The 24,661-nt window shown below is 47.3% G+C and overlaps 1 protein-coding gene across 8 annotated transcripts in view; it reads right to left on the bottom strand.

The window, feature by feature from the left end:
- elf1 (E74-like ETS transcription factor 1) overlaps positions 1–24,661 on the bottom strand; it is a 39,824-nt gene that overhangs the window by 2,325 nt on the left and 12,838 nt on the right. For 2 of the 8 annotated variants that reach the window (XM_029257332.1, XM_029257329.1), the window contains 7 exons: positions 7,527–7,948; positions 4,325–4,496; positions 3,938–4,045; positions 3,682–3,840; positions 3,303–3,386; positions 1,772–1,964; positions 857–1,195 (listed from right to left, as the gene is read on the bottom strand). In XM_029257332.1, coding sequence (XP_029113165.1) covers positions 857–1,195; positions 1,772–1,964; positions 3,303–3,386; positions 3,682–3,840; positions 3,938–4,045; positions 4,325–4,496; positions 7,527–7,595 — 1,124 coding nt within the window. In that variant the 5' untranslated portion in view covers positions 7,596–7,948. Of the gene's footprint in view, positions 1–856; positions 1,196–1,771; positions 1,965–3,302; positions 3,387–3,681; positions 3,841–3,937; positions 4,046–4,324; positions 4,497–7,526; positions 7,949–8,506; positions 9,031–14,226; positions 14,247–18,745; positions 18,867–20,629; positions 21,419–22,434; positions 22,504–24,661 lie in introns of those variants that run through there. The other 6 variants (XM_029257331.1, XM_029257335.1, XM_029257330.1 and 3 more) reach the window with 6 other exon arrangements.

The following is a 24,661-nucleotide window of genomic DNA, read 5'->3' as shown; positions in this document are numbered from 1 at the left end:
CACTCAGTGCTGTTGATAACACACACACACACACACACACACGAAATAGGTTTGCTGGACTGAGTGATTGCTGGCTTTTTTGTTGTTCTTTGGTAAAATTCTCTTTTAAAATAGAGGTCTCTCGCATTTTACAGATTTTCTAGCTTATAATTTCTGACAATTACATCTGCCAGTCAAGCGATGTGTGTGAACACTGACATACAGCACCAGTGAAGCGTGAGAACATTTGCTGACTTTTTTTTTTCCAACCCCATCCCCTCAAGGAATTTGGTTGGTAGTTATGATGACTGAATGAACCCATGTGTTCCACACTCTTTGGCAGCAGTGGCCAGAGAGGTAGGAGACCTGCAGGTTGCTCTGCTTGCCCCCTATAGGTGTTGCCCACATGTACTCAAACTTTTGATCATCACTGCACAACTATCCCTGTTATTTGGATTCTCCTTTTAAAGGACTCTATTAATTTGCACAGTGACATGGCCAAGTGTGAGTAAATTCATTACTTTTATTCATCTAGCTGATGTTTTTCTCCAAAGCAACTTACACTTATTCACCCAGTTGTATAACTGGGTAGTTTTACTGGAGCAATTTAGGGTAAGTACCTTGCTCAAGGGTACTACAGCTGAAGAGAGGATTTGAACCTGTGACCTTTAGGCTGCAGCTCTAACCATTACACTACCAGCTTTACTTAGGAAACCCACCTAGTGAACAAACCTTCAGGGGCCTCCACTCTGACCCCACCTGTCCCCACCCCATCTTCTCCCCCAAGGTCCCTCAGAACTTCTCAGCACCAGTCAGTATACATTATATTACTCGATACACAAACGTTTGGATTTCTGTAGATGCAGAACGCTCTTACCTCACGGCATGTGCTGCTGCGGGGGGCGCTGCGCTCTCCGCTCCCTGTCCCGGCTGCAGAACGTGCACCGTCTGGAGCAGCTGGCCGGGCGGCTTGCTGGCCGCCCCTTGGTACACCACCGCGGAGCCGGGCTCTCGCTTCACGGCCTTCATCACCACGGAGCCCTTGGTCTGTCCGGCCCGGGACCCCCCACGCGACACGCCTCTAGCGGGAGGGGACACGTCCTGTCCTTGACCGTCCTCGTCGTCGATCACCACGAGGTCCGAGGGCATCTCCTTGAACTGGTACACCAGTCGCTGGCCCTCCACCTTGGCCAGGATCCCTCGCTGGTAGTAATACCTGCATAGCGGTGGAGACACGTGGAGATGCGGGTGGTGATGATGGGATCTCCTCGTAAGTGAGACCTTCCATTCCCCTTTAAAGGAGCCAGCAGGGGGCGTAGTGGTTACACGTGCTGCCTTGCGTTGAAGGGACCCAGGTTCAAATCCACGCTCCTGCCATAGTACCCTTGATCAAGGTTCTTACCCTAAACTGACGCAGTAAAAATTACCAATCTGTATAAATGGGTAAAACTCCAAGAACCTGAGCGTTTCAAGTTGCTTTGGAGAAAAGCATGAGGAAAATAAATAAATGCAAATGTTCACCTCAGTGTACGTGCATAATTCTGTATGACACCCCGGGATCCTTTGCGCGCCCAGCACACCCCCGCTGAGCTGGTGACTCAGTTTATTCCATACCCTTCCCACGCCAGCGAGCACAGCTCTAACTGGATGATCAGTGAGACCTTCCCCGCAGGCAGCTGTCAGTGTACCTTCGAGGTGCGGAGGAGACTTGTAGGGCAGACGGGAGGAGGGCGGAAAGAAAAGAAAAAAAAAAAAAATCACACCACCTGGCACTGACATTCAGGTTGCCCACCTGAGCGCTCTCCCCATGGTCTCGTAGTTCATGTCGGGCTTGTTCTTGTGCTTGCCCCACAGTTTGGACACAGCCTTGGAGTCCACGAGCTTGAAGATGCCCTTCTCCCTCTGCGTCCACTTGATGTACTTGGGACAGGTGTTCTTGTCCTGGAGGAGAGCCAGGAGGAACTCCCACAGGTAGATGGTGTTACCTGTTTGGGGAGGGAGGTGGAAACACTCCTTACAGGCAGTCCTCCATTTAGGACGTATGCAACTTATGATGGTCTTGACTTACGACACCTGTCCCATAAACTTTATTATATATTATATTTCAATCCCGAAGTCTGGTCGTAACATCTGTGGCCACCCATACGGCGATATGGGCTGGCCGCACCGCCGCAGGGCCATTTATGGTCTCAGTCAGCGCGTCTATCGGCAACTGCGTTTTATTTACAGCGCGTTTCATTTGTGATTCCATCTGGGATCATTTTATTTACAGCGGCTGGCAACTGTTCCGACGGCGCGGAAAAGGGTAAAGACGACGAGATTTAGAAATGAAAGTGCAAATCGAGCACCTTGGAAAGATAAGTGAGCTGTATTTTTATTCTTCTATATTAGCATTACTTTAACTCAGATGTGTGAAATTAGTGAAAAAAAAAAAAAAAAGTGTTAAGAAAATCGTGTTTTACAACGTAGCATTTAAGCACGTTTATGTAATCTTCAGGCACACATAAGAGCGTGGGGGGGGTTTGAGACTTGAGAGAAGGTCGTTGGAACCAAACTCCGCCGGAAGTCGCAATTACACCTGTACCGACGGGCCTCGGTGGAGAAAGCATAAAAATTACAAGAGAATCATATTTAGAATGTACGTGTTTATATATGCTTAGGGTTCATATAGCAGCGTAAGGGGGGTTGCGATGTACGACAAGCCGACTTGTTAGAACGCAGCTCCATTGTAAGTCGAGGACCACCATCGATGGGCCTCTCCACGAACCACCAGCCACGCATCTTGTTCCATTACAGGTCAAGTTTAAGAAGCGAAAATAAGAAACAAAGTACAATTACGGTGCCGGTCATGATAATTCATGTTAATCGATCTGCCGGTCCTGACAGACCCCCACCCCCCACCGCTTCTGCAGGGCTGACAATGGACCGCGAGGCTCCGGACGACAAGAGCGCGAGTGGTTTCACTGCTGGCGGTTAAAAACAGAAGCCGGAGTCACAGCTGCCATGACACGGTGATGAATGTGCAGCCGGGCAGCGCGCTCCGCACGGGGCGGCGGACGAATGCGGAGCGGAGGATGGGGGCGACGAGTGGAGCAATCGGGACTCCGTCGAGAGCCCTGCAGCCCCGCAATCGGTTTTTGTGTCTGTGCCGAACGCAGCACTTCGAGGAGGCCTCATCAATTAAGGAACCCAAGGATCGACCCCCCCTTGGACAGAGGGGAGAGCGGGGTCTCCATCTGGCAGGGAGGAAGAAAGAGAGAGAGAGAGAGAGAGAGAGAGAGAGAGAGAGAGAGAGAGAGATATCACAATCGCCCCTCCCCTACCTTTCCCCTCCTTGTTCCTCTTCTTCAACGGTAGGCTTGGGGTGGAGATGGGGGAGCAGGACCGCGCTGCCCTGGGTTTCCGCACTGTTGGGGGTGTGGGCGGGGCAGGACAGGACAGGACAAAAGGATGTGACCTGCATTAACTCTCCATGCGACCCATAAAATTAGGGGATTTTAACCGTTTCCAACCAAAAGCCCTGGACTTTGAACAAAGTACACAAGCTAGCATTTGGATTATATCCAACATGGTAAAATGTGGTACGGAAACATGCATTGACTACCGTTACGACGCAGTGAGGGGGTGATGGGGGTGTCACGGAGGAGAGGCCTGTTGGAGAAAGTGTGACGCTGCCCTCTGGCAGCGGCGGCAGCGCTGTACCTTTGTTCTTTCTCGGCGCTTTGGCGGCGTTCTTGCGGGGCGTCTCATCCGCGGACGATTCCTCGTCCAGCGACATGTCCACGCAGTTTCCGGACAGCTGCTCCGGCCTCAACGAGATGTAGGGGAGCTCATTTTCCATGAGGCTTCCGTAGGTGTGGACTGGAGAGGGGTCAGAAAGAGAGTTGAGCGGCGTTTGCCCCCTACCCCACCCCTCAGGTATAATGATGGCGAGCCCCCGTCCGGCGCCGCGTCTTACTCATGCGCTGCTCGTCCAGGATGTTATTGGGAGACTCCATGTTGAGCAGAGCTTCCGCAGCCTCGGCCGACTCTATGTTGTCCCCCGGGTCCGAGTCCACCGTCTCCACTACACAGACAGACAAGAGCTCAGGTTGCTGTTCGGTGCCCGTCGACCAGGTGCCTCGGCACGCTTGGCTGCGCCGACTCGAGGCTCAGGTGCCCTTTTATTTGTTTGTTTGGCAAAAGCCCCCACAATAGCCTGCAAGGGAGAAAACGTCCTCCAAGAAGACAAATGGGGGACTGGCTCGGCTCTTGTAATTTTGCTTTTGATTAATGGACCCCGTGCCTCAATTATACGGCTCCTGCTCTGGCACTGCCCCCCTCGGCCCCCCCCCCCGGTCCTCACCTGAGAGCACAACGTCACCCGGCATTATCTGCTCCTCGACCACGTCCAAGGAGTTGTCCGCCATGATGCCGTTGGACACCTCGTCGGACTCCAGCCCGGAGTAGACCTGCATGAGGTCGGCCGTGGGGACCTGCTCCACGATGACCGCGGGGAACACCGACGGGTCGTCCAGCTGGGAGGGAGACGAGTGGACAGAAGTGTCACCGAAGCCACTGCAGCAGGACGGCAGCGTCGGAACAGGGCCGTTAACAGCAGCATGTTGGTCACATGTTGGAGGGTAAAAACGGAGTATCTGAGGCCACAGAAGTCGCCAACATGAATGAAGCCATCTTCTTGCCGCTAGCGATCGCTATGAGCCCACAGTGTAAAGCGCGTGTGAGCAATAAGTAAAACTTGTGTTTATTCATCCAGCTGACACTGATCTCCAAAGCAACTTACAATTTTAAGTTACCTACAATTATTTACCTATTTATACAGCTGGGCAATTTCAGGTCAGCACCTTGCTCAAGAGTACTACGGCGGGCGGTGGGATTCAAACCTGCAACCTTTGGGTCCAAAAGGAGCAGCACTAAACGCTACACTACCCACTGACTTACTTTGCCACTAGCAGAGCACATTAGTGCAGAATTCCCAGCCCATAACAAGCAGCCAGGTGCACAAATTTCAATACTTGTTTTTTAAATCAATATAAAATGCGATGAGTGAAGTGAAGAGTACAGGTCAGTTCCCAGTGAAGGTGCCGTTGCAAACTACGGCCAGCAGATGGCAGCAAACTGCGCTCCATTGAACTCGAGGGGCAACATTGGAAGAGCAGCGGTGCCACTTAATACCTTCTACTATAATTTATAGTGTCACGTGCGCTGCGTTTGTGCACCGTCTGCTATATCAGTTCAACAGCTTTTTTTCCTTCGCTTCTCAATGAATGGCTTCACTAGATAATAAATTGATCCGTTTCCTGGTTTCAAAAAAATTTTAATATAGAAATATCATATCATCCTAGGGGGCGGGGCGACACAGTGGGCTTGGCAGGGTCCCGCTCTGGTGGGTCTAGGGTTCCAGTCCCGCTCGGGGTGCCTTGCGGCAGACTAGCATCCCGTCCTGGGTGTGTCCCCTCCCCTCCAGCCTTGCACCCTGTGTTGTCGGGTTAGGCTCCAGCTCGCTGCGACCCCTCTTGGGACAAGCGGTGACTGACTGACTGACTCTGTGTGTGTGTGTGTGTGTGTGTGTGTGTGTGTGTGTGTGTGTGTGTGTGTGTGTGTGTGTGTGTGTGTGTGTGTGTGTGTGTGTGTGTGTGTGAGATCCTAAATTCCCCTTGCAGCCCAGCTGATCTATGCGTCAGAATTAAACGGTGATTTTTTTTTTTTTTTTATGGGCCCAAGTAAACAGTGAATCATCATCTTACAAATTTTTTAAAACTGCGCATGTAAAAAAAAAAGTCACCGTTGCGATAAGACGGAGGACAAGCGTCTTATCGGAGTAGAATCTGCGCACAGCTAGAAGCCGTTGCATTTGCAGCTTTGCAGATTTAAAGGTGCATAAATAACCGTACCGCAGTGTCATTTACAGGGGTTCACATCTAAGGGGTACTTGTACCTGCTTATGCATAAAAGCTGCAAAAAAGCAGTACTCCCTTTCGAGGTCAACGAGCCAAATCGCTGCAACACCTGGGCAGTTGGAGGTGGTTTCAGGGTTTGTCTCCATAACTTCCTCAATTTAAGTCGTCCCCCCTCTCAGATGCTATAGGCTGAATTTAAAGGTGAAACCCATGTGGAGACAGTCACACATCCACAGCAACGTCGCAGCAAACACACCATTATGCTTACAGAAGTCAGCAGAATGTAGATGAAATTAAAACGATGAAGACTGGGCTGCATCCATCAAATTAATAATGCTTTGGAAACGCGCCGCACGGACACATGGTCTCCATATAATGTTGATACGGTTTTTCGGCTGCTCCGCCGCAGGAAAACGGATAAATATCTCGGAAAATTTGCATGTCTCAGTTCCCTGTCCCCGTCCCTGAGAATAACAGCCTCACAGAGTCGCTTCCATCCACGTCTCCCTGTTCCTCTTTACCTGCCCTGTGGGAGCCCTGCTGCTGTCCAGCCCCAGCCCACAACATTCCCCCAGGCGTGAAACAATGGAGCTACACAAAGAATATGCGGAAGCGGCGTCCACAAGCCACGACAAGGCTGCAAGGGCAGAGAGGTCCCTGTCGAGAGGGGGCCGGAGCTCGAGGACAGTATTCGGGGGCCCTAAACGGAACGAGTCCCGATCCCAGTTCAAACGGTCGGCAGCGAGCCTCTTCGGCCCATTGAATACCATTTCTGCATCGTAACCCCTCCAGCTACTGTCGGGCTTAATTATTAACGTGTGCAGGGTGGAGCGGACAGGTGCAGCGAGACACAGCGAGGCCGCGGGTTCCACCGAGACAGAGACGCACTTTTCTATATCGGGGCCTTCAGGGGGACCAGCCGTCCACTGGGAGACAACGGTAGAACCTGCGGTGGGGGGATTCTCTGAGAATCTTCCCTATACCTGTGTGACCCCAAATAATTAACCAAGTGGCTTAATGAGCGGGTTCTCGGAGTGACTGGATTCAGTCCGCAGGCAACTGGGCCCTACAGCGGGCTGTATTCTTCCCACAGAATTGGCTCATCCTCCCTGCACTTTGGGCAGGTTTCTCAAGTTAGGCCTGTTTTAGTGTCACGTAAGGGAGGAGGCTGGGAGAGTGGGGCCAGTATGGGGCGGTTTGAACTCATCAGGTCAGAAACACAACCACACGCACGGCGACTCTTAACACTTGTGTCCCAGTTCTCCCCGTGAACGCCCTGCTTCAAGCATCTCCTGTAACAGCAGACCGAAAGGCATCAGAGCTGAGACTTATGCTCACTGTCCACCCCCGAAGATCCCTCAAGGTCTTTCATAATCACAGCCCTGGTCTTCGGCCCAGAACAAGGGTGTAAACCGAAGTGCAGCAGGGTGTAAACCGAGGGGCACCGTTTTCCCGTTCGTCCAAACTTCGACCTCGAGGTGGCTGTGTCTTCCCTCGGGCAGGATCACAGTACAGATTTGAACAGCGCTCACACAGCGTTGACCAGGACTGAATAAGTTACTTTTTTTTTTCCAGAAAACTGACTTTTCAGGGAAGGGAGGTGGAGAGGGAAAAAAAAAAAAAAAAAAAACAAAGTAAGTACACTACCTGGTTGATTTCATCCATCCCATTGCTGGCAAAGTCGAAGACTAACTCATTCTGGACTGCAGTCGTCATGGCGTGTGGGGTGTGTGCAGAAAGACAGGTTGAGAGGGCAACAGAGCGAGCGAACGAGCAAGAGAGAGAGGGCCCCCCCTCCCCTCAAGAGACTTTCTGCAGAACCAGAAACTTGTCAGAGAGGAACAGGGCAGCGCAGCAGCCTGGTAGTTTCCAAACGCAGAGGGGAACCGGTGGACAACTGGGTGTTTTTCCACCTCCCCCCCCTTTAACGCGCTCCTTTTCTTGCTCGTTTTCGGCGCGGCGGACTTGTATTACAGCCGAGGACGAAGGGCTCGGCGGCGGCGAGGCGAGTCCTCGATGAACAAGCCCTTCTCTCCGGCACGGGGTCAGAGTCCCTCGGCGTTCTAAACCTGCCAAGAAAGAGAAAAGCGCACACTCTTTAGGGGAAAGCGAAACAGTGCGGTGGCGTTGGCTGATGTCTGAAAACACCCCTGGGAAAGACACGTGTGGGTGTGACTGCCATAGACGCGAAAACACGGGTTCCAGCTAATGCCTTATCTGTTTCGCTTGTAGTCTCAGACCCTGGTAGCACCCAAACTTTCAAGGAAAGCACTGTGGGAAACATTAACACCATCTCTCTCCATGAGTCAGCGTTAGATTGCTGAAAAACACACCGAGCCAAAATTACATTCCCGCTTCTAACTGGCATGAACTCCGCTTGGCTTTCACAGCGACGCAGGTTTAGTCAAATGCACAAACTACACGGAACGTACGGCTTAAACCGAACAAATTTGGGTAGGCGCTCGCGGCCGAGACGACATTCAGCACCGGCCGCCCGGTAAGTTCATCGTCTAGCCGCGGCACAGAAACCGCTCCGGGCTGCTAGATAAGACTGGCGATGTTTGATGTGCCGTTGTCTTGTGTCACTGGCGCTTCCTTTATCGCGGGGTATGAGGACCGACCCGTACCTCTGCGGGGGGACGGGACCGCGATCCCTGCTGGAAGAGCCCAACAAGCCGAGTCGCACCGCTTGCAGCCCGTGGGCAGAAGCCGGATCCCCAACACAGGGATGCAACAGTTCATGTGCTAAAGGAGCTTCCTTACAGGCATTCTCCCGAAAAGGATGCGGATGGCTGGTGGGAACGGAACGTTACTGTGGTTTGAGTGCTGCTGGGAGGCAGGAATGGGGGGGGGGAAATTGAAGTTCACGAGACACCCTGCCCCTCCTTTCGCAGGCGTGGCCCTCTGCAGCTGAAATGCCTTTGGGAGTGACGGCACACATTCCAAGTTGGATTTTCTGAGCGGGACGTGTAGGAGGAGTTTGGCGGGAGGGGCGCTGTGGTCCCACATACACACACACGATGATGTCCCATTTTCTTTCACCACTTCCCTTGGCAGCTGGTGAGATTGGCTTTTCAAACATCTCCCAGGGAAGGGCGTATTGGACAGTCTTCCATTACACAAGACCAGGCCTTTCCCTGGAAGCGGTAACCAAATCCAAGATCCCCAGGCCAGGGACGGACATCTAGATTGGCTCCAGACCATTTCTTCAGCGCACCTGGGAACAGACCGTCATGAGCCTTGTGGTTCCCTCAGCTGCCAAGAGTCTTCCAATCCAGAGGGATGATGGGAGGCGACAGGGGGTGAGGATGCAGATTGTGGTGTGTGGGGAAAGTCAGGAACCCGGTTCCTTTCCGAGCAATCTTTCCAAAGCTTCAACCTTGACAGGCGCCCCCCCCCGGCAGCATCATCTTCCTGCCACGATCTGTCATTTTACCGCCACCCCCAGGTCACATCACACTCCTCTTACGCGTCGGCCGAGGGGGCCGGGGCATCCCACGAGCTTCCTCTTGTCATCAATCTGAGAAAACATAGTGCATGAGCCTGGCCTTTCACTTTAATTTCCAGGCTCCCTTTCTCCAGAAGTTTATACTCCCCAGAGGCAGAAGGAAACTCTAAACCCAGCAGCCACACACACACACACACACACACACACACACACACACACACACACACCTTACAAATTTTATGAGCTCATCCTATGAGAACTGTTGACCTGCTTTGCAGTGATCGATGAAAGCCGGTGAACAGTTGAGTTTAAACATTTGAAGGATTCTAGAGAGCCATCCAGGAGTGTGTGTGAGTGAGTGAGTGAGTGAGTGAGTTCCATACACAAGGAACTGTAGCAACCAGCACGGCCCTACAGAGAGCGGTGACAGTGACCCTGGGATCTCTCATCTGACAATGACGTTGCCATTTGCATGTTGTCACGACTGTCACATGATCTCTGTTGTGAAACAGCCCACACCTTTATTCCTCACTCATTTTCAGACCTTGTTGCTGCTGCATGTGGCAGAAAGGTGACGACGGGCGGACATCGCGTTACCGATTGTAGATTCGGCTGGAAAGTACTGCAGCCAGAACCCACATCCCCAGGAGACATCGAAACCCCCTCCGCATCGGTCACCTTGGTTAAACTTACTGACCATGAAAGGAGGAGATTGACCACAATCAAATAGCTATGGGCTGAGTCCCCTTGGCCTCAAAAAACTTCAGGGAAAAAAAATAAAAATTAGACAAAGAGTGGGGAAAGAAACTAAAAGAGGGAAACTGAAGAGATTATGAAAATGCTGAAACGCAAATGGAAACCAATGACCAAAAATCTAAGATCACACTAAATACGAGGTACCGGGGGGGGATATTAACACAATTGTATTAAATTGTCCCTTTTAACCACTGATTTAGGTGGACATTCACCTTCATTCCATGTGCCATGGAGCAGCACACCTGAGCATCTAAATCTCCAAGTGCTTTGTACCATGGCATGGAGAAGGACCCTCCCCAGGACTTCCATACAAAACATCATTGTCCCAATTATTTTACTAAAAATAAGCAAAAGTACATTTTTTGGAGTCAAACCAGGGAGGGTCTTGGAATTTTGTTACTGCTTCCAGTAAGAGCCGAGTGAGACCACAGACTTAGTGGTGTCAGCGTTTTTTAGAAGAGAGCTCTCGGAATAGATGATGATCTAATGGCCATGTGAGCGGTGGTCGGAGCAGCAACCCGCAATGCTCCTCCTTCCCGGCATCTTGGTCAAGGAACACGCTGGCAGTCCCGGTGTTCCTGGGCGTTTGAATTTCCGAACCAAATCCTGACCAGAGATCCCTTGGAGGTCACGCTCGAGGATCTCTGTTCTCCAGTGACGGAGGCATAAATCAACCCGTTGATTCATTATTACGATACCAGCAGAGGCGGTAAGCAATTCCTCAGAAGTGCTGGAAAGTACGGCTCCTCTGTGGTTTGAGAGCTAGAGCACTTAACCCAAATCCAGGCCTCTAATGTAAGGCAATGCTTTCATGGGCTGTGTACTTGTCTCTGCTTAAAGATATTTTTCCCAAGATAAAGAGACGTTACATTTCTGACACTTTTCTCCAAATCAGTTTACACTGTTGAGGTTATGATTATTTACTCATTTATACAAGCAGTTTCTTTTTTTTTTTAAAAAAAAAAAAAAAAACAAGTAATTTACACTAATTACCTTGCTCAAGGGTACTACAGCCTAAGGCAGGGATCAAACCCACAACCTTCGGATGTTAAGAAGGCAACCCTAACCGTTAAGCTACCAGCTGTCTCTAGGTGTTTCTGACACTCTTGATTCTCACTGCATCTGCGAGCCAAGTTTTACACCGAAATTCATTACCATTTTACTTGTCTCATGAGCACAGCTTGCCAGGTGTGCCAAGTCGGAATACACCGCAGCGTGCAGTCGGCCTCGCCGTACAACTTAAGACGGTCGTGCGATGCCAGAGTTCAATTCATATTACCTTGATCAAAACAAGAGTGTGTGCCAATTGCATTAAGGGAACCTTGTAGTTTTTGTTACCCTAAATCATTATTGTACATGCTATTTATTTTAATAGAGTACTGTTTTCACGCTGACAATAAAAATTAATCATTGTTCAGTTGACAGCTTTGCTCGAAGCTCCTTATAGTGTTATATTTATATATGAAGTTGTTAAGAATGAATCTGTTGATTTAAAAAAAAAAAAAAAAAGGGCCATTTTTACCATTCCATTTCAGGGCAAGTACCTTGTTCAAGGGTACTCCAGCGGGAGGTGGGACTTAAATGCAGGTCCTTTGATTGCAAGGCAACACCACCTGCTGCACTTGCAGAAAAACAATGCTTTTTAAAGCTTCGTTCTGATGCTCTTCTGACAAGGCCACGTCTAGAAAATTTGCACTTCAGCAGCCAGAAGGGAGGACAAGCAAAACAAATCAGACTGGGTGTGACCGTCTCCCGTTTCTCTGCGTGAAGGTTGCAGACACAGCTATGGGACCCTTCTTCTGCCTGAGGATTTCTGGCAATATGAGAACTTCAAAATGACCTCCATAATCTCTTGAGACCTGCAGGTACACTGAAATCACATATCACCTCTTGGGGGCATGCAAAACATGCAGAAACCTGATGTCCATACAACACGTAGAACTGTTAGAGAGATTGCGATAAATTTAAACTAGAGAGAGGCATCATATTGAAGGCCTTCGAAGGAATGAATGGAATTTAATCTCAGGTCTTGTATTTTTCCAGTTTACCCTAAGGGTGCCGAGCGCTCAGACGGCAAATCCACACATCCTCATGATACACCGTTTCTACTGAGGGAGGCACGCCCATAGACCCACATTGACAAACAGCGTTGCACCTCAACTACATGGCAGCGCTGAAACTCCCAACGCGACGGGATCAAGCGGAAAGTGGGAACTCGCCGATGTCCCTGCGCGAAGAAACGAGCGGCACCGAGCTGCGAGCGATCCTTCCGACACGAGTTATTTTGAACGCGTTGCGTTTCATGCGTTGTCGTGCGCCTCGCTCTCGAGACGTCGCCACATTCGCAAGCAGCGAATAAAGAAGCCAACAATTAAGGCTCCGAATTCTCCGGCTTTCAGGAAGATAGAGCAGCAGAATGATGTCAGCGCCTCTGTGTTTGAAGCTGACACCTCATATGAAGAAGAAAAAAAAAAAAAAAAAAAAAAAGATACAGAGGAAACAAATACAGGCTTCAGAAGAGAAAAAAAAAAACCACAAACTGACCTGTGAATTTGGCACTCGCAGGAAGCGCATCACTGAGCCATGGTTTCTCTGACTTCCTGACCGTTAGACCACAGTCAAACCAGCACTTCTCTTTTAGAGCGAGAGTGGAAACTGATGCGCTCTCCTTCTCCCCCTCACTTTCTTACTACTCCTCTACGTCCTTCGTCCCCCCGTGTGCATGCCTTCAAACACTGGAACTAAGGAGGAACAGAGTTGGATCCTTCACCTTGCAGTCTGAAGGTCCAGGCTTTGAATCCCCCTCCTACTGTAGTACCCTTGAGCATGGTACTCACCCTGAACAATACTGCTGTACAGATATTTCATACATGTACACCTCCCGTATAAATCGGTAAATCAGTGCAAGTAGCTTAGTGCACAGGCCATTGCAAGTTGCCTTGGAGAAGGAAAGACCAATAGGACATATAGTCTCTCTAATATACTTGTCATTCATGAACATGTCTCCGCTACGTATCATTAGAGAAGACGATGCCAAGCAGTGAAAAGGTCACACGAGTGCAGGATCCAGTCACTTCGTTCGATAGGATGTTACATAACCTCTCGGACAGCTCGTTTGGCGATTGACTGTTAAAAACAAACAAATCCAAAGCATTTTAAAGGTAATCGCCGTTTCATTTCGTAATTTTAAAAATCTCCTCATCTAAATTTGTTTACGGAGGACATGAGAAGTTGCGGCTTCCGTCAAAACGCCTAAGAGGGAGCAGCGGAGCCGGGGAAGACGTCAGCGAGCGTTAGTCGCGCCACGTGACGGCGCACTCGCGGAAACCAGGCGAGGAGACGTGGCCTCTCGGTTCTCGGCTGACGAATTCAGCGGTGGCACGTTGCGAGAAGTGATGAACCCCACGGGCGCCCCCCCCATGCCCCCCCCCCACGGGCCCAGTTCCTGTTTGAATGACAGATGCTGGTCCCCTCTTTCTACCATCAAAACACACCCCCAGTCCCACACGTAGCTCTGTCGTGGTTTCGCTGCAGTTCTCAGAAGCACCAAGACGAGTTCCTGCAACAAACATCTATGTTTAATTTTATCACCAGTGTCTGATCTCCACAGTTGAATCGGCATTGAGCTCAAGACAAAGAACAAACAGCGACTGCTCGCCGACCCAAAGGTCATCCTGAAAGTGCACAGCCTCAACCCAGCATCATGACCGGTCGACCAGAGATGGGAACTCATTCTGCTACCATGTGGATGGAGAAAGAGGCCGACGCGACACCGTGCTCAACACTTACACACACACATACACACACACACACACACACACACACACACACACACACACACACACACACACACACACACACACACACACACACGAGCAAAGAGCCAGCGCCCGGAAGCTAAACATAAGACCAGAAACTGTGTGTCACTTCCTTTTTCCTGGCAATCGCTCTTCCTCAGTTACACCCAGATGTCCCCCGCCCCCGAGTGCAAGGTTTTATCATGACGCGCAGCGAAGGAAGATGCCGGCGCGTTGAGAGCACAGCTCGCTTGTGCCACGTGGACCTCGAGTCCTGCTCAAGAGATGCGCCATTCTCTTCGGAGACGAGATTAAAAAAACCACACGTAGCTCCGCCGCCACTCACCCCACTGCCGCGCTTCCACTGTGCAGTGTCAGGCCATGCTCCCTAGATTGGAAAACAAGCAAATTGTGAAAAGAGGACCGGAAATTACAAAGCAAGGCTCAATAAACCACTATGCATGTATAAAAGATTTTAAAAAGATGGTTTGTCCTGGCAATCATCGCACTCAATGTTTTTAAGGGCTGCATATTAAAGTGTCTAGAGATATGACATTGAAAGGGAGCACACAGATATTATGAAGGCAAACAGCATTTATGCACAATATTCTACCCCCCCCCCAACATATTTATCTACTAGTTGGCTTTTTTGACCTATGAAAAAGGTTCTCATGGCAATGACCATCCACAGGAAGCATTGTTGGACCTAACCCTAAACCTAATCCTGTGACATACAGACCTCCAGCCAGTTTATCCTAACAGTGAACTATAACTGCTGCTACAATAACCCTGAATTTAGGTAGACTGTCTCACCTTAGTGTGAAGATCATTCTACTAAAATAAGTTAAATTAAATACACACCTCACAAAGGCCACATAGGAATGTTAATTGTTCGCTTGACTTTTGTTTCATGAAAAATGACCAAAAACATTTACTACTTGTTCAACTTCATAATAATTGAACAACCAGCCCCTTTAAAGTTCTCTTTAAAAATACAAAAGCAGCTCCTCTGCTGGGTTTGAACATCGCAGCCTTTTGTTTACAGGTTTCGTTCAACGACAAACCTTCAGCAGGTGGTGATGCAGGGTCTAAGGGTGGGCAAAAATCACCCTCCACATGTGCACAAAAGACAGGGACGTCACTGACCGAGATGCACAACCCTAATCCCAGCAATGGTGGTCCCGATACACACGCGCACGGGTCTGCGAAGTCAGCAGCCTCCTCAAGCATGGGCAAATCCCACCGTTCTTAAATATTTCAGATGCTTGGGTCTGTAGATACCTTTTGTTGTTTTGGCTGCTGGGATGAGGGCAATCTGGTACAAGACCAGACTGGAAAATGAAAACCTCTCCGGTTCTATCCAGTATCCAGCTCTTGAATCTCCTTGGGCCCGTTTCCACGGCTATTACATGCTATGGAGCTGTGAGAAAGATACCGACAGTACTGGTATTTTGTACAGAGGTCTAATAGTCCATGTTTTTTTGATTACCAAAAAAAAAAAAAAGAGAAAAAAATAAGCTATGATGTCAATGGATTGGAAAGTCGACAGCAAAGAAACAGCATGTTAACTCATAGAAAGGCTGAGACAAAGACTCCCTGTGGGACATTTATGTTAACATTTACACTTATAGTGTAAGTGCAGGCATTTTAATACACTGTTAGCAAAGTAAGCGTTACTCAAGCACTTCAGATAGCCAACATGCTGCACAATAGCAGAACTAGAATATGAGAAAGCCAACTGAATAAATAAGGAATAATTTTCCCAGAATATGGCAATAGGTATCTGGGTGTACCCCTCATGGAAATAACAGATGACGGTGGGAGAAGAGAGAATTTGTGGGGGGGGGGGGGGTGCACTCGCTGCAACATGCACCACTGCTGCTTACTGCAGACTTGCTAAACAGCCCTAATGAGCACCTCCCCCACCCCCGCCCCCGCCCATCTCGCCCAGATACTGGAGCCTGTTTACACTCATACCCCCAGCTGGCATGTTGGAGCAAGGGCAGGGTGAGCAATGCAAGCCCCGAATTTAGCTGGAAGCATCACACACCCTCAGTCCCAAACCCAAGATAAAAACCAACAGCATTCTTTACAATTTCTTATTGGAAATGAAAAATAAAACTCGAATCGGTATGGCGCATCTCAGCCAGCAGACAATATTCAGTGTATTCTGGTTAACAAAAGAATTGTAGGTATTTATTGGGTTCTCAGAGTGCTCAGCTGCTAAGCAGGCCTTGGCTGGGACTGAATGGCCAGAAGGCAAATTCCTCAGTTGAAAATGAGCATATGGCAGGTCAGTCACACAATCTAAGGGCTCAGGACAGAATGCAGCCTATGTGTGGTGTAAAAACAGTGAACAAAGTCTAGAGTGGCGTGCCAGAGCAGAGAATGTCAAGAAAGCATGTAATGACAGTATGAAGCAGCTGTGAAGTAGTCACTTCTGCTCTAGGAAAAAAAAAAGTGACTAAATTATACATTTAATCAAAATAGTGTAAGTAAATGTGGCCTCATGTACAACAGTTGGGTAGTTCTTTGAATGATGGAGGGGAGAAAGCAAAAGGTTCAAAGAAAGTAACTGGCAGAAAATCAGCATGATTTCCAAGATGGGTTTTTTCTTTTTTTTTTTAAATTCAAGTTAACAGTTATGAAAGTGATGGTAACAAAAACAAACATCTAAGAAAAGGTAATGGAAAATACTGCTCAGAAAAACAAACCTGCTGCACATCTTTGGACCACCTACTCAGAAAAAAGGAAATGCAGAGTGTTGACCACAATGACTACCACCACTGAACTAAGCATATTTCACAGCACTGCCTTTTCAGCGCAGGGACCACAGCACTGGCAATGAACAGCAAAACTGTCATAATGTCAGATACAAAGCAAACAGGTGGCGCTTTAGTAAGCCTTGATCACTTTTTTTCCCACTGCTGAACTCACAAAGAAGTTCTGTGTTTACGTCATAGGACTTTTGACTATTACCCACCCAACAAAAATAGAACAGAAAGTTTTGACATCACTTCATTTACATGTTATTCCAATGTCACGGGATGGTATCGGTGATGTCATTCTTGAAAACCAGTAGAACAACGTAGGTAGAGTGCAACCTAAGGAACCACCCGCGAGGTCAAATGTCACGATGAGCAACTCACCTGTGCTCTGCCTAGATACACCTCAACCTCATGACCCGCAGTGAAGCAGTTAGTTCATCAACAGTTATGTGAAACCAGCAGCTTTTTCACCGGAGAAATATTTGTCTCATAACCAAACACCCGTCATTGTCCAAAGAAAGTCTGAACAACATAGATATCCAAACCAACTGATGTAACATAAGACCAATGCTTAAAATAATGAATTAAAAAAAAAAAAAAAAAAAAAAAAAAAAAAAAATGTTCTTACAAACAAATGCTACTCATCCCATAGCGTAATCTTAAAAAAAAAAAAAAACTAAAAATCCGAAGAAACATTTTTTTACAAGTTGCTGATATGAACTAAAAAAAAAACCTGCTTATCTTAAACTCAGGTTTGCATTGGGGTATTTATGAACAAAACAGGCAGTGAAAGGTTTCTCCTGGTAACATATAATAAGTAGATAGATGTAGACACTGGCAAGAGACAAAAAGCTGCCATTCTCATAACTGCTCATCTTTTAACAGCCCTTCAGGTCCAGCCTCTTGGACCTTATGTCCCTCTCACCTCTGGGCATTATGTTTGGACACCTGGAGCAGCTGGGTCCGAGTCACACTCTCTTGTACAGTCACACTGCAAGTAGGGTCAAGTGTGTGCTGATTAGGAGATGAGGTCCAGGACGTCTGGTATGACGGGGAGCCGGATTGCTGTAGGACACATCTCACATCTGTTCGATATTTGAGGAGCAGCTCTGTGCTTTTATGAGTCCGATTGTTCAGTTATGAACCGCCGTCATATGACGGAAGGAGGACAAAGCTGCTTAGTCCTTCCAAGCAGCACACATGCAAAAGGGAAACTATATTCAGCATGGAGAAATATTCAAAGCAAAACCATGTAAGCGTTACTCAGAGGCACGCAAACCATCTTACCCACCAAATAAGCGTGGTTCTTGGACCTTGCCGGACAAAACTCGAGTTAATGAAAGTCGTTCAGTGGAAAAAATGAGAACATCGTAGAAAGTGAGCAATGCGAAACCATTCCAATCAGGATTGTCCTTACGGAACATTAGCTTCGAAGGCCAAAACAAACCAACTATCAGCTCGGCTTTGGCACAGAGGGCTTGCCGACAGCTAAGAAAGCGCAAGGCCATGACGACAGGGTCCTCGGGGGGGGGGATTCTGGCCTCTTTCGACTGTTGAAAATGCCCCCAAGGTCCTGGGCAAACCACAGACAAACAAGGAGTGGCCGTCGCCAAGCAACAGGCTTCTGGAGAAACGTTTCTCAAGCACATTCAGGAAGTGCAGCAACACAGGCAGCAGACTGCTTTTGAACATTTGCATTTGGGTAGGTTTGCTCCGAGTGGCCAAAAAAAAAAAAAAAAAAAAAAAAAAAAAGTCTAAAAATAGGTCTCCAACAAAAAAAAAAAAAAAAAGGCATAATCACTCAGCTATCGTGCAGCACAAAAGTAGCAAGAGGCAAGAGACTCAGGTACAGTAGGCGATTAATGACAGCACAAGTTCTCCACTAAGCTGGCGTACGGATCGGCTGTAGCGGACCCAACACCGTTCCCGCCTATAACCGGTAAAACTGATTACGAGAACAACCTGAACGAATCCAAACCAAAAGGTGACAAACATTCAGTTTATATTTGAGGCCTACGCGGCATTTCAAGACCCTTAACGTCAGTGACGAGCTTGGGCCTTTGACCATTGTTCCCAGAATGCTTCCACCGCACTCACCAGTCCTTCCACGGCCCTTGCTTAGCGTCGCTGCTAACATGTTCTTCAAAAAACTTCACAGGACTTCAGGCCAGTTGGCTTGTGCTACAGTGCTGAAAGGTTTCCTTTCTGTGGTCTCCGTTCACTCTTGATAAGCTGCATTGCGCTACGAACTACGACCCAAACAGCTCCCAAAGCGCCGCGCCTCTTAGCGCGCCGACACCGATTTCGTGTGTGAAAAAGGTTGTCGTAAAAACATTCTGGAGTTTTCTGTGGGCCCGCCAGCGTGACAGCGGAAAGAAGATGATGCAGGAGGGAAAGGGGAAAAATAAGCGGAGGCATTAGATGGGATCGAGAGCAACTAACGCAGGAGACAAGCTAGAGAGAAACTAGCAAGGGAAGCTAAAGAAAACTTAACAGAGAAAAGTAGTATATGGTGCAACTGTCAGGGGTTCAGTACAAATGCAAAAATAAGAGTCCGCTCTCTCAATTCGCTACAGGTGTTATTTAAAACAATTGTCAGCATTCCTGGAATTTACTTCTCCAACAGAGTTAGTGACTTGCACACAATAGGTATAAGAGGTGGGTGCATTTTTATTATTTGTGAATATGTTTTGTATGCAAAAAGAGGACTAGAAGCATGTCCTATTGGTATGTAATCAAATATCTGTAGCATTTAACCAGTTTAGTGGCAAAACAGTGACCTATTATTTCCCTGAAGCTATGCAACCGCATACAAGGAGAAGACGCTGCAAAATATCAAAATAATTGTTTTGATGGCCCTGAGAGTTCTGCTTTAGAGATTTTTCTTATTGGTCAATTTTACCGAGAGCTAAATTTTAAAGAAATGTTTATTTAATCCCCAATAAAAGTAATTCGGCACCGTGGTACAGCGAGTAGTGCTGAGCGATGTGAGAGAAAGTAGGTTTGATCTACACTCTGGAGTTTGCGTGTTCTCCCCATGTCTGTGTGGCTTTCCTCTGGGTGCTCTGGTTTCCTCCCACAGTCCAAATACATGCTGTTCAGGTTTCCCCATAGTGTGTGAGTGACAGAGTGTGTGTGTGTTCCACTGATGTATGGATGAGTGACCCAGTGTAGGTAGTGTATCTAGCAGTGTAAGTCACCACGGTGAATAAGGTGTGTAGCCTGATAACACTACATAAAGTTCATTGGAAGTCACTTTGGAGAAAAGAGTCTGCTAAACAGTAGTGTAAATGTAATTTCATGGCTGTGGCAAGTTCTTTAATGAGGTGATCTTTTCAGAAGATCTTTTTGGTGAAAAACAGCCTGATCATGCCCATAGAAGAGGTGGAACTTCCTCCACTTGGATCACACTTAGCTTGGAACTAGTTGCTGCGATGTCTGGAACTACATGAACGCACATACATGCATGCAAAGCATCAAAACGCACAATGCACAGCCCAGATGCTACATTCAGCACAAAATAACTGAACACAAACTGTGTCAGATGCACACAAAAGTTGTGAGTGCTTAAAGAAGAGAAAGATGAATTTCAATACAGAGACAGTTAAGGTTCTTGAAATGCTGCGATAACTTGTTCTGGTTTCCCAGTCATCATGGATTTTTGCTTCTCCTTCCACTTCCTCCCATGGAACCAGTGGTAGTCCAGGTAGGGCTAACTTCCCTAATTATCGGCTCACCAAATGCCATCCCACGTCTGCAAATTGTTGCCAGTTCATGTAAGAACAGCCTCAGAAATCATAACCCTGAAGTGTGGCATTGGAAATACAGAGTGGGTTTTAGGAGGGTGCACTTTCGCACTAAATGATAAAATCATTGGCTCGTTTGGAAAACCACAATCAATTTGCTGTCTTGTTTTAATTCATGTTGAAAAAAAAAAAAAAAACAAACACACCCCCATAAATCTGCACACAGAACGCATACCTTTCCAAAGGGAACAGCAGAGGCCCTCCTGGATGCAGCTTCAGATCCTTACAGTGCTTGGACTTCTTGCTCATGAGTGACTATGCTTGAAAATAGTCACAGAAATTCACAGTTGTGACTTTTCTAGAGCTTGTTTTATTTATGGAAACTTTTCAGGCGGCACAGTACCTCCCCTCAATTCCTTACATCATCCATATCTTCTACAGAAATTCCTCACCGGCTCCATGTGCCGACAGCCGCTTGGATCCGCTCCAGATTCCCAGTGGTAGATGGGCACAAGGAATGTTCTCGCCGGAGGAAAGAGTCAGGAGAAACTCAGGAAGGTGCTTCACCTGGGCCTCCGCACTTACAAGTAAACTCCCCATCGCTGTTAGGGTGGGGCAGGAAGCTAAGCATGATCCCACTGCCATGCCAGGTATCCCTACATGCACAGCAGATGTTTAGTTCAGACAGGGCTCATGCTAGAGTCCAACCACTGTGCAGGAGACTGAACCATCATCGCTTGTCAATATCTTTTATTCGTTTGTTCAGCCATTCGTTCATATGGAGCATGAGCATACCAACAAACTGAAAATGTTAACCAGAATCATAGACTGCCAAAAAAAAAATTTTAAAAAAATCCTGCTTGCATCCTTCCACAAATACAAAACTGTGATAACTCCCTCAGTGAACAAAACCATAAACTTCTGCTCAAATTTGCAAATTAACAGTAACACAACAGAGAGCAGACACTGATCACTCTTCAGGAGGTTCACCTGACACAGATTTACAGCACTGCTTGAAAGTATGAACCCTCTAGGGATGGTCATTATTCTTCCATAAAATATTAAAAGAAAGCTATAAAACCTAAATATTCAAATAAACTTACAAAATGAATAAATTATGATTTATACTCCTTATTTTAGCTACCTACTTGGTTTAACTAATGCAACTTGGGATTCGCTTATTTTTGTACCTGCACTATTTCCGTTTCTCTACTACATGATTTTCTCCAAACCAGCATACGGAATTGGTCATTACACAGCTATTATGTCAGATGAGAAGTACTAGTTCTGATTAAATAATGATTTTGTGGTAAACTAAGGGACGCACGGGGTTCACAAACTTTCAAGCGGCACCGCATTTCAAGAAATATCACTTCGGACAGCCGATCACCGGTGCAGACGATCCATCATCTCTTTAAACCAGCAGAGCCAATGGTTTAGCCATATTCCTTAGGAGATTCTTCACAACAGCAGCGTGTACTGTGAATGTAAACGCCTTCTGAATTCGAGGTACTTTTACAGCTTCTGAGGGACTGTCAGGTTCTTTGAATACTTTTTTAAAGGCACAGCTAGAAGGCTACAACCAGTAGGGTGATGCTACTTAGGTACCTGCACCAGTTGCACCAATTCCATGCCAAATAACGATGGCTCCGCGCCACAGAGGCCGATCGGCACCCTCCCTCTCTCATTACCTTATCGCCCTGTTCTCTGGGAACAGAAGCCACGTTTATCGCCGTGTGAGCTTAGCTGAGCAAACGACAGCCAGCACACACACCCACACTCCAGGCCTCTCGCAGGGCAGATCAAAGAGCCCTCTCGGGGGTCTCACGTCAATGAGGAGCACCTTAAATAAAAACAGAAGTATCCAAGGGCGAAATCCTTACTGATAACATGGGCCAGAGAAGACATCACTATCAAATAACTTCTTTCCGGAGGGAAAAAAATACTTGGTTTATGGGATATTAAAACTGCAACCACGACCACTATGTGTATACTACAATTTGAGACAGAATCTGAACGAGTAAATGGTTTAGCACTTACCTACAATAATCCAGCTTTAATGTATGAAAAAAATTTAAAATACAAGTTTTATTAGCCTGTGTAGTTAGAATAATGCTTGACATCAGAAGTTTATCGTCATAGCAGCTCAGTACCATTCAGTAAATGGATTTCAGACTTCTCAGAAAATAATAAGGTGGGGGGGGGTGCATTTCATAGTGAAACCAGCCAGCAAGAAAACGCAGCTAAAAGAAAAAAAAAAAAAAAAGAAAAAAAGGAGGTCCTTAAAATAAGATATAGGCACACTTGTCTGCAGGCGAAAGATGTAGTCGACTGATTTTGTACTCCAGCAAAGGTCGTCCCACGAACATCTCATTTGCGTGTTGTAGGAAAAAAAAATAAGATTCTTCAGTTTTTATACATTCCGCCAGTTAATCTGTTTTGACACACTTGGCAAAACATAGGTCAACAAAGAAAAAAAAAAAAAAAAAAAAAAACAAACCACACACATCAGTGTACTTTGTGCAGTCCAGAGTGATTCACCAAGTCACCTGAAACATGAAGTCTCTCTACAATGTCCTCCTACATGCTGGTTGAGTGAAAGGAAACCAGAGACCACAGGAGATGTGAGAAAGTCGATACGGCACCAAAGAGTGTGGCACAGAAAGCAAAGTGAGCAGGCCTCCAACACCAGCACAGCAGAACTCCCGTTTGCTCGGCTTCACACATCAACCCACGATGCTTTTGTTGATCACATCAACTTCTTAGGCTGCTTTACTGAAACAGGCCAAGGACCAGTAAGACACTGCAACCCACCCCAAACCCCCACCCCCCACCCCCGTGACCACCCAGCAGTAACAGTTGCAGCGGAACCCGTCAAGTGCGTCTGCAGTTACCCTTCTGGTATACTCTCCATCGGGTTGCGATTTAAAGACACAGAGCAGCAGGCAGTGGACTGGTTGGAGCCGTTTTGTTGCAATCCGAGGATCCGGATTTGAATCCAGGTTCCTGCTGTGGCACCCTTGATCATGATTCGAAACCTTGAACTGATATAGTAAAAATTACTTGGCTGTATGAACAGGTAACTCATTTTAGCATCTTAACGTAGGAACCTAATGTTTTAGGTTGTCTTGGAGAAAGGGGTCGGCTAAATGAATAAACGTGTTAGTCCTTCTTAATGGCCTACACTTACAAGAATAACAGGGCAGGAGCTGCTCATCTACGAGACAGTGGAATCTATTTGTTTACAAAAACATGAGGGATGCCACCACCACTTTCTACTTCTCTCCTGGAAAACCTGTCAGGTCTAAAGTCTTCTTGATGTTTTTTGGTTCATTTTCCCACCACCTTTAACTACGCACTTGATTTGCTGATGTATGTTTAGAAGTGTGGCTCAAGTTTTGACTATTTGCATCTTCCTTAAGAGAAGATGAGCATCACTCATCCTCTTTCCGTTGAAGTTTGCTACAAACAAAAATTGACAGTTACGTTAAGGGTTTTTGAGGCCTATGATTTAAAAAAAAGATCAAATCCCACTGAGAAAGCTGGGAAGCACTGAGGTTGTTTACCGCAGACAGTCGCTGCACCATAACAATGCTGTCCTGTGAAAATGACGTGGGTGGTATGAAAACGAGATGCAAATGGTGCTTACTTTCCTAAAATACGTAAACATATAATAACTTTAAAGACTGCATCCAAGGGTGGCATTGTGGAGCAGCACTGATGATGCGAGTCAAAGGGAGGTAGTGTGTTGCGTACAGCACAATTCTGCCGTTACCTCGCTCACAGTCATCACCCTTGCACTGCAAGAGAAACAATGTAAAGTCGTTACGCTGGGCAGGAAAAACACGACGAGCCGGTGGGATGAACGGAAATAACAGAGATGGGATCAAGGAGGAGGAGGGGATGCTTTACTTTGGATGTAGGCACTTCCATCACTATATTGCTGAAATGGATAATTAAGATGTGGTGGGTTCATCAACATCTCACCCCAGCTCACTCCATGAGACGAAAGGGTCATGTGATAATGCAGGGGGAGCTCACACAGCTTCAAGCCTTGTGTTTCAAACCAGACTGTCAACATACCATGTGACCATGAAAATTCAAATTCGCATGACCGGTCTAACAGGCTCCCTACCCCCACATGCCTAATAATCTGGTGACAAAACATTGCTCCAACTGCCAAACGGGACATGACGGGGAGTAAAAATATAGTCCCGCACTTTTGAATTTATTTCAAATGCGCACTTGCCCTCGCAGCTCAATTACT

The sequence above is a fragment of the Scleropages formosus genome, chromosome 13, assembly GCF_900964775.1.
Source record: "Scleropages formosus chromosome 13, fSclFor1.1, whole genome shotgun sequence".
NCBI classification, from domain to species: Eukaryota; Metazoa; Chordata; class Actinopteri; order Osteoglossiformes; family Osteoglossidae; genus Scleropages; species Scleropages formosus.
This window is presented reverse-complemented; position numbering and strand designations above follow the sequence as displayed.